At 44.1% G+C, this 17,527-nt stretch overlaps 1 protein-coding gene across 1 annotated transcript in view; it reads left to right on the forward strand.

Moving 5' to 3' along the window:
* Positions 1-17,527, forward strand: part of CSMD3 (CUB and Sushi multiple domains 3) — a 467,563-nt gene that overhangs the window by 34,876 nt on the left and 415,160 nt on the right. The window contains exons 5-7 of the mRNA XM_069959625.1: positions 8,936-9,074; positions 11,086-11,273; positions 15,453-15,641. Of these exons, the coding sequence (XP_069815726.1) occupies positions 8,936-9,074; positions 11,086-11,273; positions 15,453-15,641 (516 nt within the window). The remainder of the gene's footprint in view (positions 1-8,935; positions 9,075-11,085; positions 11,274-15,452; positions 15,642-17,527) is intronic.

Genomic DNA, 17,527 nt, shown 5'->3' on the forward strand with positions numbered 1-17,527 from the left:
CCCTACTCCATCTATACAGTACATGTATACAGGACCCCCTACTCCATCCATACAGTACATGTATATACAGGACCCCCTACTCCATCTATACAGTACATGTATATACAGGGCCCCTACTCCATCTATACAGTACATGTATATACAAGACCCCCTACTCCATCTATACAGTACATGTATATACAGGACCCCCTACTCCATCTATACAGTACATATATATACAGGACCCCCTACTCCATCTATACAGTACATGTATATACAGGACCCCCTACTCCATCTATACAGTACATGTATATACAGGGCCCCTACTCCATCTATACAGTACATGTATATACAGGGCCCCTACTCCATCTATACAGTACATGTATATACAAGACCCCCTACTCCATCTATACAGTACATGTATATACAGGACCCCCTACTCCATCTATACAGTACATATATATACAGGACCCCCTACTCCATCTATACAGTACATGTATATACAGGACCCCCTACTCCATCTATACAGTACATGTATATACAGGACCCCCTACTCCATCTATACAGTACATATATATACAGGACCCCCTACTCCATCTATACAGTACATGTATATACAGGACCCCCTACTCCATCTATACAGTACATGTATATACAGGACCCCCTACTCCATCTATACAGTACATATATATACAGGACCCCCTACTCCATCTATACAGTACATGTATACAGGGCCCCCTACTCCATCTATACAGTACATGTATATACAGGACCCCCTACTCCATCTATACAGTACATATATATACAGGACCCCCTACTCCATCTATACAGTACATGTATATACAGGACCCCCTACTCCATCCATACAGTACATGTATATAAAGGGCACAACAGGTATACCAAACTGTGACTGGGTAACACTGCTACACCAGACCTGACCAATACCGCCATACTGTGCTGGATAACACTGTCATACCAGACCTGACCAATACTGCCATACTGTGACTGGATAACACCTCCATACCAGACCTGACCAATACCGCCATACTGTGACTGGATAACACCTCCATACCAGACCTGACCAATACCGCCATACTGTGACTGGGTAACACCGCCACACCAGACCTGACCAATACCGCCATACTGTGATTGGATAACAGTGCCACACCAGACCTGACCAATACCGCCATACTGTGACTGGATAACACTGCCACACCAGACCTGACCAATACCGCCATACTGTGACTGGATAACACTGTCATACCAGACCTGACCAATACCGCCATACTGTGACTGGATAACACTGTCATATAAGACCTGACCAATACCGCCATACTGTGAATGGATAACACCGCCACACCAGACCTGACCAATACCGCTATACTGTGCTGGATAACACTGTCATACCAGACCTGACCAATACCGCCATACTGTGACGGGGTAACACCGCCACACCAGACCTGACCAATACCGCCATACTGTGATTGGATAACAGTGCCACACCAGACCTGACCAATACCGCCATACTGTGACTGGATAACACTGCCACACCAGACCTGACCAATACCGCCATACTGTGACTGGATAACACTGTCATACCAGACCTGACCAATACCGCCATACTGTGACTGGATAACACTGTCATATAAGACCTGACCAATACCGCCATACTGTGAATGGATAACACCGCCACACCAGACCTGACCAATACCGCTATACTGTGCTGGATAACACTGTCATACCAGACCTGACCAATACCGCCATACTGTGACGGGATAACACTGCCATACCAGACCTGACCAATACCGCCATACTGTGCTGGATAACACTGTCATACCAGACCTGACCAATACCGCCATACTGTGACTGGATAACACTGCCATACCAGACCTGACCAATACCAGCAAACTGTGACTGGGTAACACCGCCACACCAGTCCTGACCAATACCACCATACTGTGACTGGATAACACCATCATATCAGACATGACCAATACTGCCATACTGTGACTGGATAACACCGCTATACCAGACCTGACCAATACCACCATACCGTGACTGGATAACACCGCCACACCAGACCTGACCAATACCGCCATACTGTGACTGGATAACACCCCCATACCAGACATGACCAATACCGACACACTGTGACTGAAAAACACTGCCATACGGGTAAATACAACCCTGCAGGTACACAGGACACTACAGGTATACAGGACCCCAAAACTATACACTACAAGTGCACAGGACCTCCACAAAACTATATACTACAGGTATACAGGACCCCAAACTTTACACTACAGGTATACAGGACCCCAAAACTATATACTACAGGTATACAGGACCTCCACCAACTATATACTTCAGGTATACAGGACCTCCACCAACTATATACTACAGGTATAAAGGACCCCAAACTATACACTAAAGGTATACAGGACCCCAAAACTATACACTACAGGTATACAGGAACTCCACCAACTATATACTACAGGTATATAGGACCCCAAACTATACACTACAGGTATACAGGACCTCAAAACCATACACTACAGGTATACAGGACCTACACCAACTCTATAATACAGGTATACAGCACCTTCACCAACTCTATACTACAAGTATACAGGACCCCAAATATACTACAGGTATACAGGAACTCCACCAGCTATATACTACAGGTATATAGGACCCCAAACTATACACTACAGGTATACAGGACCTCCACCAACTCTATACTATAGTTATACAGGACCCTCAAACTATTTACTACAGGTATACAGGACCCCCGAACTATATACTACAGGTATACAAGAACTCCACCAATTATACACTACAGGTATCCAGGACCCTCAAACTATAAACTACAGGTATACAAGACCTCCACCAACTATACATTACAGGTATACAGCACCAACTCTATACTACAGGTATACAGGACCCCCGAAAAATACAGTACAGGTATACAGGACCTTCACCAACTGTACACTGCAGGTATACAGGACCTCCCTCAACTATACACTATAGGTATACAGCCCCACCAACTATGCACTACAGATATGCGAGACCCCTAAAAACTATACATTGTGGGTATAAAGAACCCCTCCATCTATGCACTACAGGTATACACTAATTCCACTGATTAACTCAGATAAAACAATACCTTTAGCTTGGCCTCCTGGGCACCTTAGAACAAATCTAATTAACACACTGAAAATTTATACCCGGGCAGCGCCGGGTACATTTTCTAGTATATCATAAAAATCAAAGTCTGTCTGTCTGTCTGTCTGTCCTTCTGTCTGTCTGTCCTCTCTAGACTTCCAAACGCCTGAACCGTTTGACCCCAAATTTGGCACACAGATACATTGGGTGCCCCGGAAGGTTATTACGAAGGTCCCGTCCCCGCCATATGTACAGGAGGGGAGGGGGAGGGGAAAGAGAGGCGCCCCATAGAGATGAATGGGAAAATCTCCTCACTGCAAACACAGGTGATATAATTAGCTGCAGCAGACACGGCAGTTGGAGCTTTAGCAACCAATAGGATTACTGCTTTCATTTTCACAGGGAGCAATGGTTGCTAGGGAAGCTGCCTCATAACATCTACAGTAATAAGTGGTAGACCCCCTACTCCATCTATACAGTACATGTATACAGGACCCCCTACTCCATCTATACAGTACATGTATATACAGGACCCCCTACTCCATCTATACAGTACATGTATATACAGGACCCCCTACTCCATCTATACAGTACATGTATATACAGGGCCCCCTACTCCAACTATACTGTACATGTATATACAGGGCCCCCTACTCCAACTATACAGTATATGTATATACAGGGCCCCCTACTCCATCTATACAGTACATGTATATACAGAGCACAACAGGTATACCAAACTGTGACTGGGTAACACTGCTACACCAGACCTGACCAATACCGCCATACTGTGCTGGATAACACTGTCATACCAGACCTGACCAATACCGCCATACTGTGACTGGATAACACTGCCAGACCTGACCAATACCGCCATACTGTGACTGGATAACATCTCCATACCAGACCTGACCAATACCACCATACTGTGACTGGGTAACACCGCCACACCAGACCTGACCAATACCGCCATACTGTGACTGGATAACACTGCCACACCAGACCTGACCAATACCGGCATACTGTGACTGGATAACACTGTCATATAAGACCTGACCAATACCGCCATACTGTGAATGGATAACACCGCCACACCAGACCTGACCAATACCGCGATACTGTGCTGGATAACACTGTCATACCAGACCTGACCAATACCGCCATACTGTGACTGGATAACACTGCCATACCAGACCTGACAAATACCAGCAAACTGTGACTGGGTAACATCGCCACACCAGTCCTGACCAATACCACCATACTGTGACTGGATAACACCATCATATCAGACCTGATTAATACTGCCATACTGTGACTGGATAACACCGCTATACCAGACCTGAATAATACCACCATACCGTGACTGGATAACACCGCCACACCAGACCTGACCAATACCGCCATACTGTGACTGGATAACACCCCCATACCAGACATGACCAATACCGACACACTGTGACTGAATAACACTGCCATACGGGTAAATACAACCCTGCAGGTATATAGGACACTACAGGTATACAGGACCCCAAAACTATACACTACAAGTGTACGGGACCTCCACAAAACTATATACTACAGGTATACAGGACCCCAAACTTTACACTACAGGTATAAAGGACCCCAAAACTATATACTACAGGTATACAGGACCTCCACCAACTATATACTACAGGTATACAGGACCTCCACCAATTATATACTTCAGGTATACAGGACCTCCACCAACTATATACTACAGGTATACAGGACCCCAAACTTTACACTACAGGTATAAAGGACCCCAAAACTATATACTACAGGTATACAGGACCTCCACCAACTATATACTACAGGTATACAGGACCTCCACCAATTATATACTTCAGGTATACAGGACCTCCACCAACTATATACTACAGGTATACAGGACCCCAAACTATACACTAAAGGTATACAGGACCCCAAAACTATACACTACAGGTATACAGGAACTCCACCAACTATATACTACAGGTATATAGGACCCCAAACTATACACTACAGGTATACAGGACCTCAAAACCATACACTACAGGTATACAGGACCTACACCAACTCTATAATACAGGTATAGAGCACCTTCACCAACTCTATACTACAAGTATACAGGACCCCAAATATACTACATGTATACAGGAACTCCACCAGCTATATACTACAGGTATATAGGACCCCAAACTATACACTACAGGTATACAGGACCTCCACCAACTCTATACTATAGTTATACAGGACCCTCAAACTATTTACTACAGGTATACAGGACCCCCGAACTATATACTACAGGTATACAAGACCTCCACCAATTATACACTAAAGGTATCCAGGACCCTCAAACTATAAACTACAGGTATACAAGACCTCCACCAACTATACATTACAGGTATACAGCACCAACTCTATACTACAGGTATACAGGACCCCCAAACTATACAGTACAGGTATACAGGACCTTCACCAACTGTAAACTGCAGGTATACAGGACCTCCCTCAACTATACACTATAGGTATACAGCCCCCCCAACTATGCACTACAGATATGCGAGACCCCTAAAAACTATACATTGTGGGTATACAGAACCCCTCCAACTATGCACTACAGGTATACACTAATTCCACTGATTAACTCAGATGAAACAATACCTTTAGCTTGGTCTCCTGGGCACCTTAGAACAAATCTAATTAACACACTGACACTTTATACCCGGGCAGCGCTGGGTACATTTTCTAGTATATATATATATATATATATATATATATATATATATATATATACAAAAGAGAACCTTTAGACATACCAGATTACCATTCAAGAACATATAACTTATCCAGCTTATGTCTAATCCATCACTTACAACCCACCTTCCCGAATCCCTCCCCTCCCACCCCCAAACTGCAATGGAGAGAAATGAGAGAGAAGAAAAAAAAAAAAAAGAAAAAAAAAACCTTTTCCTTTATTTCCAGAATGACCATATTTTAGTGTGTCTTCTCATAGCTTTGAATGAGCCCTTTTTAGCCCTACATTCCTCATAAAACTTGACCTTCTCCACCAGGGTCTTCCATTCCCTAAATTTAAACATTAAAAATTGCTATGTTAAAAAAATCCAACTTGCTGATATCAGCCTATTGCGCTTGGGGTGCTGAAGATGAAGGTACATTTCTTACCTTTATCATTAGCACTGTTTCCGTGCTATTAGAAATCTAACCATTATGGCACATAATTAGGCAGTTTGGTGCACTGGGGGTGGGACTACCACACACAGTGCCCCAATCCGCTGCCAGTCTGCCTCTATCAATGAATATGAGCAGAGTAGGGTGGCCAGGGTAGACTGGATTGGCAGGGGCAGTAGGAAATTACCTTCATCCCCAGCGCTCCGTGAAAAGTAGAGAGATATCAGTAGGTTAGATTCTTCTAACCTGCTAATAGTTTAGCAATTCAATTGTGAATTGTTAGAGAAATCTATGCCAGCTGGAAAACACACCCCTGGATTTATGTAGAGACATACACCTCTACATAAACCCTGCGTGCTGTGCAGTGGTGGGTGATTTTTGTGGACATGTCAGATACCGGTCTTAAAAAAAAAAAAGACTAGATGGGGAGATTATTAATAGGGAAATTGCTAAAGCCCTGTGTCAGGACTTGGGGACTGGAGGACACAAGACAGGTGATGCCCTAGCACTGACACCCGCCCCGCTGCCCCTGCCTAATTACCTTAACTTCCCTAAAGTCGGTAAAACCCTGGCCGTGGCAACAACTAACGAAGGACCCGCCGTGCCCTTAGCAACCTGGCTGGCTGTTAGCCAGGGACGCCATTGGCGCGTTCCTTGAAACTGGTCATACGCTCTGTCGTACACTTGCGGGAGGTCAGTTATGCGCTCCGGCTGTGCTAGGAGCCGAGCTTGACGGCCGATTCCTGACACCCTGTTTTTTGTTTGAAAAGTATTGTAGCAAAGTTTTTGTATGCTATAAAACTTTTAGAATTTAAAAAGCTATCATTATTTTAAGAAAAAAAAATTGCAATTGCCCAACATGTGGTAGTATATGCGCGCAGGTTGATTTTAGCCATCATTACTCTCAATGAAGGATAGCCTGTAGTCCTGCTGCTGCCAGGTACCTTCCACCGGACTCCAATATTAATCTTTCTTAATGCAATGCATTGGGGCCAGAAGTTCCATTTTAAAGTATTCTCTGTTGGAAGTTGATGCCTTAAAAGCAAAAAATCTTGTAATTGCTAATGTAATCTATTTCACTTAGCTTGTAGGGTATGAATAAATACAATCAAAGAATCTCATTCTAAAGCAAAACTAAAATAATTCAAATGTAGACATATAGGTTTCTTCTATTTATAATTCAGTTTTATTTTAATAAATAAGAGGCATGCATAAAGAAGTAATGGGCCTACATGTTATAGGATATTTCACTACTTCTAAACAATTGGGGTAAAGTTGTAAAATTATCTTTAGGCTGGGTTCACACTACGTATATTTCAGTCAGTATTGTGGTCCTCATATTGCAACCAAAACCCGGAGTGGATTAAAAACACAGAAAGGATCTGTTCACACAATGTTGAGATTGAGTGGATGGCCGCCATTTAATGGCAAATATTTGCAGTTATTTTAAAACAACGTCTGTTATATTGAAATAATGCCCGTTATTTACTGTTATGTGGCGGCCATCCACTCAATTTCAACATTGTGTGAACAGATCCTTTCTGTGTTTTTAATCCACTCCGGGTTTTGGTTGCAATATGAGGACCACAATACTGACTGAAATATACGTAGTGTGAACCCAGCCTTAAAGAGTAAGTGTTTCCCAAAAAGTTTTTATTGTTAAACCCCTTCCCAGTGCATATGAGGGCATGCGTTTTGTCATGTTCTGATGCTTAGTATTTCCCTGCTAATGTTCACTTCTTAGATCCATTGTGACTTGCAAAAAATGTCCAACTTAGCATATCAGCCTCGGTTTGTCTTATGGACCTATTACACGGGCCGATAATCATTTAGCAAGGGCTGCTCAGACATCAATAGCAATGTTTGTGCAGCCTTTGCCTTAAATGGGGTTATCCAGTGCTACAAAAACATGGCCACTTTCTTCCAGAGACAGCACCACTCTTGTCTCCAGCTTGGGCGGGGTTCGGCTGCTCAGTTCCATTGAAGTGAATGGAGCCTAATTACAAACCACACCTGAACTGAAAACAAGAGTTGTGTTGTCTCTGAAAGAAAGTGGCCATGTTTTTGTAGCACTGGATAACCCTTTTAACACTGTTCTGGACCCTGGCCAACCGATCAATGACTATAGTCCCTATTAATAGAGCCGTGTCAGTTCTTTGGGCGGACGGTGGAATCTGCCTGACCATAGAATGGAGTCTATGGGACGGGGCCTACAGTGAAGCGGAAGCGCGGGGACGAGTGTTATCCGCGAGTTCTTTAATGTGCACATACCCTAACAGTAGCCGATTATAATAGGTCTGTTTCGGCCGGTAGCCCGGGGCCCTGAGCTCCTGGGGGGCCCATGGCCACCTAAAAAGGCTTTGTTCGTATTGTTTGTATTGTCCCTGGCTACAATTTTGCCATGATTTGCAAAAAAAAATCACTGCTTTTTACCGAAAGTTTGCACAAATCAGGGCATGATGACATATTATTATTATTATTATTATTATTATTATTATTATCATCATCATTGTTTTACCCTATGTATACAGGTAATAAAATTGCATTGTAAACAACAGAAAACCAAACTAAATCTTAATTTTTATTTTCTCATTTCCAGCTCCGTGTGGCGGCCATTTCTCAGCTCCGAGCGGAGTGATACTTTCTCCAGGTTGGCCCGGTTACTATAAAGACTCGCTGAATTGTGAATGGGTGATTGAAGCAGAACCTGGACGCTCTATTAAAATTACATTCGAAAGGTCAAGACTTCTTTAAGCTTCACATTTCTTTTCTCTTAGAACAAAAATGTATAATAAATAATCTGTTCTATATACATGAAAGTGAGTTTTCCCTAATTCTCCAAGTGCTAAAATGTGGATTAAGTCATGTCAGCCATACTTGACCCTTCTTAACCTGCAGCAATTTCATGCTTAAGGGTTTATTCTATTTTCTTCCAAAGCCAAGGAAATATCAGATTAATTTATACAATTCTGACCATATTAAATGTTACATTGATTTAAGAAACAATATGCTTAGTATATATATATATATATATATATATATATATATATATATCATATAGCTGGGGCAGATACATCACAAAGGTTTGTTTATCTTTGCCCTTAAGGGTGCGTTCACACATCACATCCATTTGATATCCGCTACGGTATGCGGTACAGTTATTCCCTATGGTCTCTGCATGCAGCCCCTCTGCCGTATTAATGGGGGTTACCTATTGAAAATCTTTTTCTCTCAAATCAACTGGTGTCAGAAAGTTATATAGATTTGTAATTTACTTCTATTTAAAAATCTTAAGTATTCTAGTACTTATCAGCTGCTGTATGTCCTGCAGGGAGTGGGGTTTTCTTTCCAGTATGACCCAGTGCTCTCTGCTGCCACCTCTGTCCGTGTTAGGAACTGTCGAGAGCAGCAGCAAATTCCCATAGAAAACCTCTCCTGCTCTGGACAGTTCCTGACATGGACAGAGGTGGCAGCAGAGCACTGTGTCATAATGAAAAGAAAACACCATGCCCTGCAGGACATAAAGCAGCTGATAAGTATGGGAAGACTTGAGATTTTTAAACACAAATCTATATAACTTTCTGAAACCAGTTGATATATAAAAGAAAAAGATTTTCGCTGGAGTACCCCTTTAACTAATCTTCTGCCGGATGAGCTTGAAGAAGCTTATACATTACTTGCCCACGCTCCGGCTTGCTACTCCAGCTCCTGGATCACTGATGGCGCTCAGCCAATCAGTGCACTCTCCCGCTCCAAGCCCTGATTGGCTGAGCGCCATCAGTGACCCGTAAGCCAAAGTAGCAAGCTGGAGTGTAGATGATATTATGCCACTAGTATCTGAGGAAACATGTTATTTGTCAACCTTCTAAAATTGTGGTATATAACTGAAGTATCTTTAACATCACAAACTGAGATTTGTTACCAAATTTGCAAAAAATTTGGGTTAATTACAGATTTATTACGTATAGTTCTGAGGATTAAATCTGCCACAGGCCTAAAAAAGTAAAAATGTCTTTATAAATACCCCAAAAAAGACGTCACTTCTTTTGGTGGATAGCGGAATACGCCGGCCCATAGAATGGTGTCTATGGAGCCGCCGGAAAGGCGCGCGGCCGTGCGCGCGGAAAGCCGACGGAATTCTGCGGAACTTATTCGCGAGAATTCCGTAATGTGAACCCACCATAAGGGTTATTTTCGAGGGGATCCTCCCTTTCCTCCCTTAGTAGTGTTGAGTGGAGAGGTTGAATTGTTCAGCCATAGGCGGTATCCATGTTTTCCAGGACTCTTTAGTGCAAAGTCCAACTTCTGCAGCCACAGGAGTCAAATGTAGAGATGAGCGAACCGGCTGAGGTAGGGGTTCGTATGAACCTGAACTCTCGGCGTTTGATTCCCGCTGTCTGCCCGCTCCGTGGAGAGGGTGGATACAGCCTGAGGACCGCCTGGAAACGAGGATAGAGCCTATAGCTATGGATATGGCCTATGGCTATATCCCAGTTTTCCAGGCGGTCCTCAGGCTGTATCCCCCTTCTCCACGGAGCGGGCAGACAGCAGGAATCAGATGAGCCGGTTCGCTCATCTCTAGTCAAATGCTGAGCGTTCAGATTCGGAGAACAATTCAGCCTCTCCGCTCAACACTACTCAACACAAATGAAAAAAAAAAAAAAATTGCTATAAAACCAATAATAATTCCATTTTCGCTTATGTATTTTATGGATTTTTTTTTTAAATCATTTTCTTTTTCCTTCACAGATTTCAAACTGAACTGAACTATGACGTGCTGGAAGTACACGATGGTCCAAACCTGTTATCGCCCATTTTGGGATCTTATAACGGCACGCAGGTTCCCCAGTTTCTATTCAGCAGCATGAACTACCTGTACCTTCTCTTCACGACGGACAACAGTCGCTCCAATAATGGATTTAAGATACATTATGAAAGTGAGTATAATGGAGAGTGACAGATGGCTGGAGATAAGCGAGTCTCTGTCATTACTACATTAATAAGCGGAGGGCACACAGTGTGATGTAGGGTCTGTCAGCTCCTGCACCACATAACAACCTAACAACATACACAACCTCCCAGTGGGAGGGGGAGAGAGCTGCCCCTGCATCTCCAGGTACTGGCCCTATGGAGCTGCAGCCCAGGATCATAGCACTCTGCTGGTGACAGGACCTTGGGGATGTCTTGGTCATGTGATGAGTCACGTGTCTGGGAGGAGTCAGGCTGTTGCCATGGCTGGTGGATGGAGTGCAGGTGCTGTCCTGTGTGTCTGGAGCTATCAGCCCTATAGCAGCTGTGTGTGCCATGATCCTGCAGCAGAGATAAGTGTGTACAGCAGAGCTGTGTGTGTCATGATCCTGCAGCAGAGATAAGTGTGTACAGCAGAGCTGTGTGTGTCATGATCCTGCAGCAGAGATAAGTGTGTACAGCAGAGCTGTGTGTGTCATGATCCTGAAGCAGAGATAAGTGTGTACAGCAGAGCTGTGTGTGTCATGATCCTGAAGCAGAGAATGATAAGTGTGTACAGCAGAGCTGTGTGTGTCATGATCCTGCAGCAGAGATAAGTGTGTACAGCAGAGCTGTGTGTGTCATGATCCTGCAGCACAGATAAGTGTGTACAGCAGAGCTGTGTGTGTCATGATCCTGCAGCAGAGATAAGTGTGTACAGCAGAGCTGTGTGTGTCATGATCCTGAAGCAGAGATAAGTGTGTACAGCAGAGCTGTGTGTGCCATGATCCTGCAGCAGAGATAAGTGTGTACAGCAGAGCTGTGTGTGTCATGATCCTGCAGCACAGATAAGTGTGTACAGCAGAGCTGTGTGTGTCATGATCCTGCAGCAGAGATAAGTGTGTACAGCAGAGCTGTGTGTGTCATGATCCTGAAGCAGAGATAAGTGTGTACAGCAGAGCTGTGTGTGTCATGATCCTAGAGCAGATATAGGTTTGTACAGCAGAGCTGTGTGTGTCATGATCCTGCAGCAGAGATAAGTGTGTACAGCAGAGCTGTGTGTGTCATGATCCTGCAGCAGAGATAAGTGTGTACAGCAGAGCTGTGTGTGTCATGATCCTGAAGCAGAGATAAGTGTGTACAGCAGAGCTGTGTGTGTCATGATCCTGCAGCAGAGATAAGTGTGTACAGCAGAGCTGTGTGTGTCAGGATCCTGCAGCAGAGATAAGTGTGTACAGCAGAGCTGTGTGTGTCATGATCCTGCAGCAGAGATAAGTGTGTACAGCAGAGCTGTGTGTGTCATGATCCTGCAGGACAGAAAAGTGTGTACAGCAGAGCTATGTGTGTCATAATCCTGCAGCGGAGATAAGTGTGTACAGCAGAGCTGTGTGTGTCATGATCCTGCAGCACAGATAAGTGTGTACAGCAGAGCTGTGTGTGTCATGATCCTAGAGCAGATATAGGTTTGTACAGCAGAGCTGTGTGTGTCATGATCCTGCAGCAGAGATAAGTGTGTACAGCAGAGCTGTGTGTGTCATGATCCTGCAGCACAGATAAGTGTGTACAGCAGAGCTGTGTGTGTCATAATCCTGCAGCGGAGATAAGTGTGTACAGCAGAGCTGTGTGTGTCATGATCCTGCAGCACAGATAAGTGTGTACAGCAGAGCTGTGTGTGTCATGATCCTAGAGCAGATATAGGTTTGTACAGCAGAGCTGTGTGTGTCATGATCCTGCAGCAGAGATAAGTGTGTACAGCAGAGCTGTGTGTGTCATGATCCTGCAGCGTATATAAGTGTGTACAGCAGAGCTGTGTGTGTCATGATCCTGCAGCAGAGATAAGTGTGTACAGCAGAGCTGTGTGTGCCATGATCCTGCAGCAGAGATAAGTGTGTACAGCAGAGCTGTGTGTGCCATGATCCTGCAGCAGAGATAAGTGTGTACAGCAGAGCTGTGTGTGTCATGATCCTGCAGCAGAGATAAGTGTGTACAGCAGAGCTGTGTGTGTCATGATCCTGCAGCAGAGATAAGTGTGTACAGCAGAGCTGTGTGTGTCATGATCCTGCAGCAGAGATAAGTGTGTACAGCAGAGCTGTGTGTGCCATGATCCTGCAGCAGAGATAAGTGTGTACAGCAGAGCTGTGTGTGTGCCATGATCCTGCAGCACAGATAAGTGTGTACAGCAGAGCTGTGTGTGTCATGATCCTGCAGCAGAGATAAGTGTGTACAGCAGAGCTGTGTGTGCCATGATCCTGCAGCAGAGATAAGTGTGTACAGCAGAGCTGTGTGTGTCATGATCCTGCAGCAGAGATAAGTGTGTACAGCAGAGCTGTGTGTGTCATAATCCTGCAGCGGATATAAGTGTGTACAGCAGAGCTGTGTGTGTCATGATCCTGCAGCGGATATAAGTGTGTACAGCAGAGCTGTGTGTGTCATGATCCTGCAGCGGATATAAGTGTGTACAGCAGAGCTGTGTGTGTCATGATCCTGCAGCAGAGATAAGTGTGTACAGCAGAGCTGTGTGTGTCATGATCCTGAAGCAGAGAATGATAAGTGTGTACAGCAGAGCTGTGTGTGTCATGATCCTGCAGCAGAGATAAGTGTGTACAGCAGAGCTGTGTGTGTCATGATCCTGAAGCAGAGAATGATAAGTGTGTACAGCAGAGCTGTGTGTGTCATGATCCTGAAGCAGAGAATGATAAGTGTGTACAGCAGAGCTGTGTGTGTCATGATCCTGCAGCAAAGATAAGTGTGTACAGCAGAGCTGTGTGTGTCATGATCCTGAAGCAGAGATAAGTGTGTACAGCAGAGCTGTGTGTGTCATGATCCTGCAGCAGAGATAAGTGTGTACAGCAGAGCTGTGTGTGTCATGATCCTGCAGCAGAGATAAGTGTGTACAGCAGAGCTGTGTGTGTCATGATCCTGCAGCAGAGATAAGTGTCTCTATAGTGAGTGTGTGTGTGTATGCATGGCATTATCATGCAGCAGACCTAAGTGTGTACAGCAGAGCTCTGTGTGTTTCTGTAACGTGTGTGTGTAATGTTCATGCAGCAGACGTAAGTGTGTACAGCAGAGCTGTGTGTTTCTTTGGCCTGTGTGTGTAATATGCGTACAGCAGAGCTGTGTGTGTGTAATATGCGTACAGCAGAGCTGTGTGTGTGTAATATGCGTACAGCAGAGCTGTGTTTGTGTGTAATATGGGTACAGCAGGGCTGTGTGTGTAATGTGCTTATAGAAGAGCTGTGTGTGTAATGTGTGTAGAGCAGAGCTGTGTGTGCAGGTCACATGGTCAGCAGGGGGTGGTGGGGGGGGCAGTTCATAATACACCAGGCTATGTACTGTATCTGTGCTCTTCTCTCCCCAGCTGCCCCTGCTTCCAAGAGGAAATTCATGTTAAAATGACTCTGTACCCACAATCTGCCCTCCCCAAACCGCTTGTACCTTCGGATAGCTGCTTTTAATCCAAGATCTGTCCTGGGGTCCGTTCGGCAGGGGATGCAGTTGTCCTAAACACATTTTTAACTTGTTGTCCTGTGCCCAATGGTCGTGGCCTAAAGTATCTGTGCCCTAACCCTGCACCACCCCTCCGTCCCTCCTCCCCGCCCTCCTCATCATTAGGAATGCCCCAGGCAGGATTTCTCTATCCCTCTGCAATGAACACTGCACAGGTGCCTTAACCATCTAGCCCATGTGCTGTGTTGACACAAGTGATGAATAGTAGAAAATCTGCCTGGAGCATTCCTAATGATTAAGAGCATGGATGGAGGGACAGAGGTTGTGCCAGCCTAATGCATACACAATCTAGGCCAAGCCCGTTGGGCACAGGGCTGCAAGTTTAAAAGTTGTTTTTTAGGACAATAACTGCATCACCTGCCGAACGGACCCCAGGACAGATCTTGGATTAATAGCAGCTATCTGAAGGTACAAATGGTTTGGGGGGGGGGACGGGGCAGATTGTGGGTACAGAGTCACTATAACTCTAATTGGATTCTAACAGGCTTTGTGGTAAAGAAGCCTACCTAAAACAGTTAATAAAGCGATAGGCAAATTAGATAGATAGATAGATAGATAGATAGATAGATAGATAATAGCTTATAGATCCCTAATGTAGCTGTTACAAGGTAGATCACCATTTTATTGAGACTTACAGGTAATCTTGTCTGTTTCTTTAGGTGTAACAGTGGATACCCATTCATGCTTGGATCCTGGGATACCTGTACATGGTCACCGCTACGGCTATGATTTTTCTATTGGATCTACCGTTTCTTTTGGATGTCAGCCTGGATATATGTTAAGCCATGAGGAACCCCTGTTATGTGAGAAGAATCACTGGTGGAGCCATCCTCTTCCCACATGTGATGGTAAGTTTTAGTATATTAGCTATGGAGAACAAGTGCAGTGCATGATGGGATTGTGGACGACTAAACATCTGGTATTCTTTAATTCAAGGACCAAAACCAAGGTTATGTCGAATTGCTTATGGCTCCTTTAGTGTTTAATCGAAGTTCTGCTAAGTCCCATGACATGAAGCAAACTCTCAGTGACATAGATTCCTGATGACATACGTCTGAGGATATGGCAAGGAATCATAGATGTCAGTGTCATTTACACATAGAAGCCCAAACTCTTGAAATAGGAGATTGCTGGGGGCCTTGGTATAGTGACATTTGAATAAAGTATTATAAAACATATATAGATTTGTAATTTACTTCTATTTAAAAAATCTCAAGTCTTCCCATACTTATCAGCTGCTTTATGTCCTGCAGTAAGTGCCCTCTGCTGCCTCCTCTGTGCATGTCAGGAACTGTTCAGAGCAGGAGAAGTTTTCTGTAAGGTTTTTTATTGCTCTGGACAGTTCCTGACATGGACAGAGGTGGCAGCAGAGAGCACTGTGTCAGACTGGAAAGAATACATCACTTCCTGCAGGACATACAGCAGCTGCTAAGTATAGGAAGACTGGAAATTTTTAAATAGAAGTAAATTATAAATCTATATAACTTTCTGAAATCAGAATATATTCGCTGGATAACACCTTTAAGAGGCGCAGACCTATTAGTAAATCTGGCAGTACCTCCGCATGGAGGATGCATAGATGTACATCTGCTTTGCAGAAAAACCCGGACCTATTCTGTTGTGTACGCCGGAGACGCAAATGATAACTCTGCCCCATGTATGCAAAAAGCAACATGTGGTGTAGGTTTTATAATTCTCAACATGTACATTTCTGATGCCAGAAAGCATTCTTAGTCATTGCAAATCATTTTATCATAAAAACCTTTTTTTTGCCCATGAAGCTTTAGGCTATGTTCACACAACATACTTTTTTTGTAAAACAACGACCCTTCTTGTCAGGTAAAAAATGGCCGTTGTTTTCTAACAGCAAACTTTTCCATTGTGTTGAATGCAAACAACGGCCAATTGCGCATGCAATGCCAGAGCCGCAAAAAGAATGAACATCTCAATTTTTTTTATCACCGTTGTTTTTAGTTGTTCACACACAGTACTACTTTTTTTTTTAGACCACTCCTTTGCATTAAAGTCAATGGAATTTTATTACAGGACACACCCAAAGAGGACAGCAGTCAATATTGAGCTAAAATAATGTTCCTATGGACGATATTCCATTAGCGATGAATGAACCGGGCCGAGGTTCGGGTTCATACGAACCTAAAGCATCGACATTTGCATCCCGCTGTCTACCTGTTCAATTGTGAAGGTGTAGACAGCCCAAGTCCGGCCTGGAAAACAGGAATACAGCCTAGGTCATAAGCTTTATCCCTGTTTTCCAGATGGGACTCGGGCTGTCTCCACCTTCCCCATGGGACATGAAGACAGCGGGATTCAAATGCCAAAGCTTCGGGTTCATATGAACCCGAACCTCGGACCGGTTTGTTCATCTTTTATTGAAATGTCAGCCGTAGGAACATGCTTAACAATGGCTATTGTTGACACTCAAAACAATAGCCATTGTTTTAAGTGCCAAATATTGGCCATTGTTTATACAACGTATGTACATAGCCTTAAATTGATGCATTCCTGCTTCTAATATGAAGTAATGGATAGTGATGAGCGGGCCCATGGAAGTTCCAGTTGGACGGGTTCAGACAAAAGTTTAAAGCGACTCTGTACCCACAATCTGCCCTCCCCAAACCAATTGCACCGTCAGCTGCTTTTAATCCAAGATCTGTCCTGTGGTCCATTTGGCAGGTGATGCAGTTATTGTCCTAAAAAACAACTTTTAAACTTG

This window comes from Dendropsophus ebraccatus, chromosome 2 (assembly GCF_027789765.1).
Source record: "Dendropsophus ebraccatus isolate aDenEbr1 chromosome 2, aDenEbr1.pat, whole genome shotgun sequence".
NCBI classification, from domain to species: Eukaryota; Metazoa; Chordata; class Amphibia; order Anura; family Hylidae; genus Dendropsophus; species Dendropsophus ebraccatus.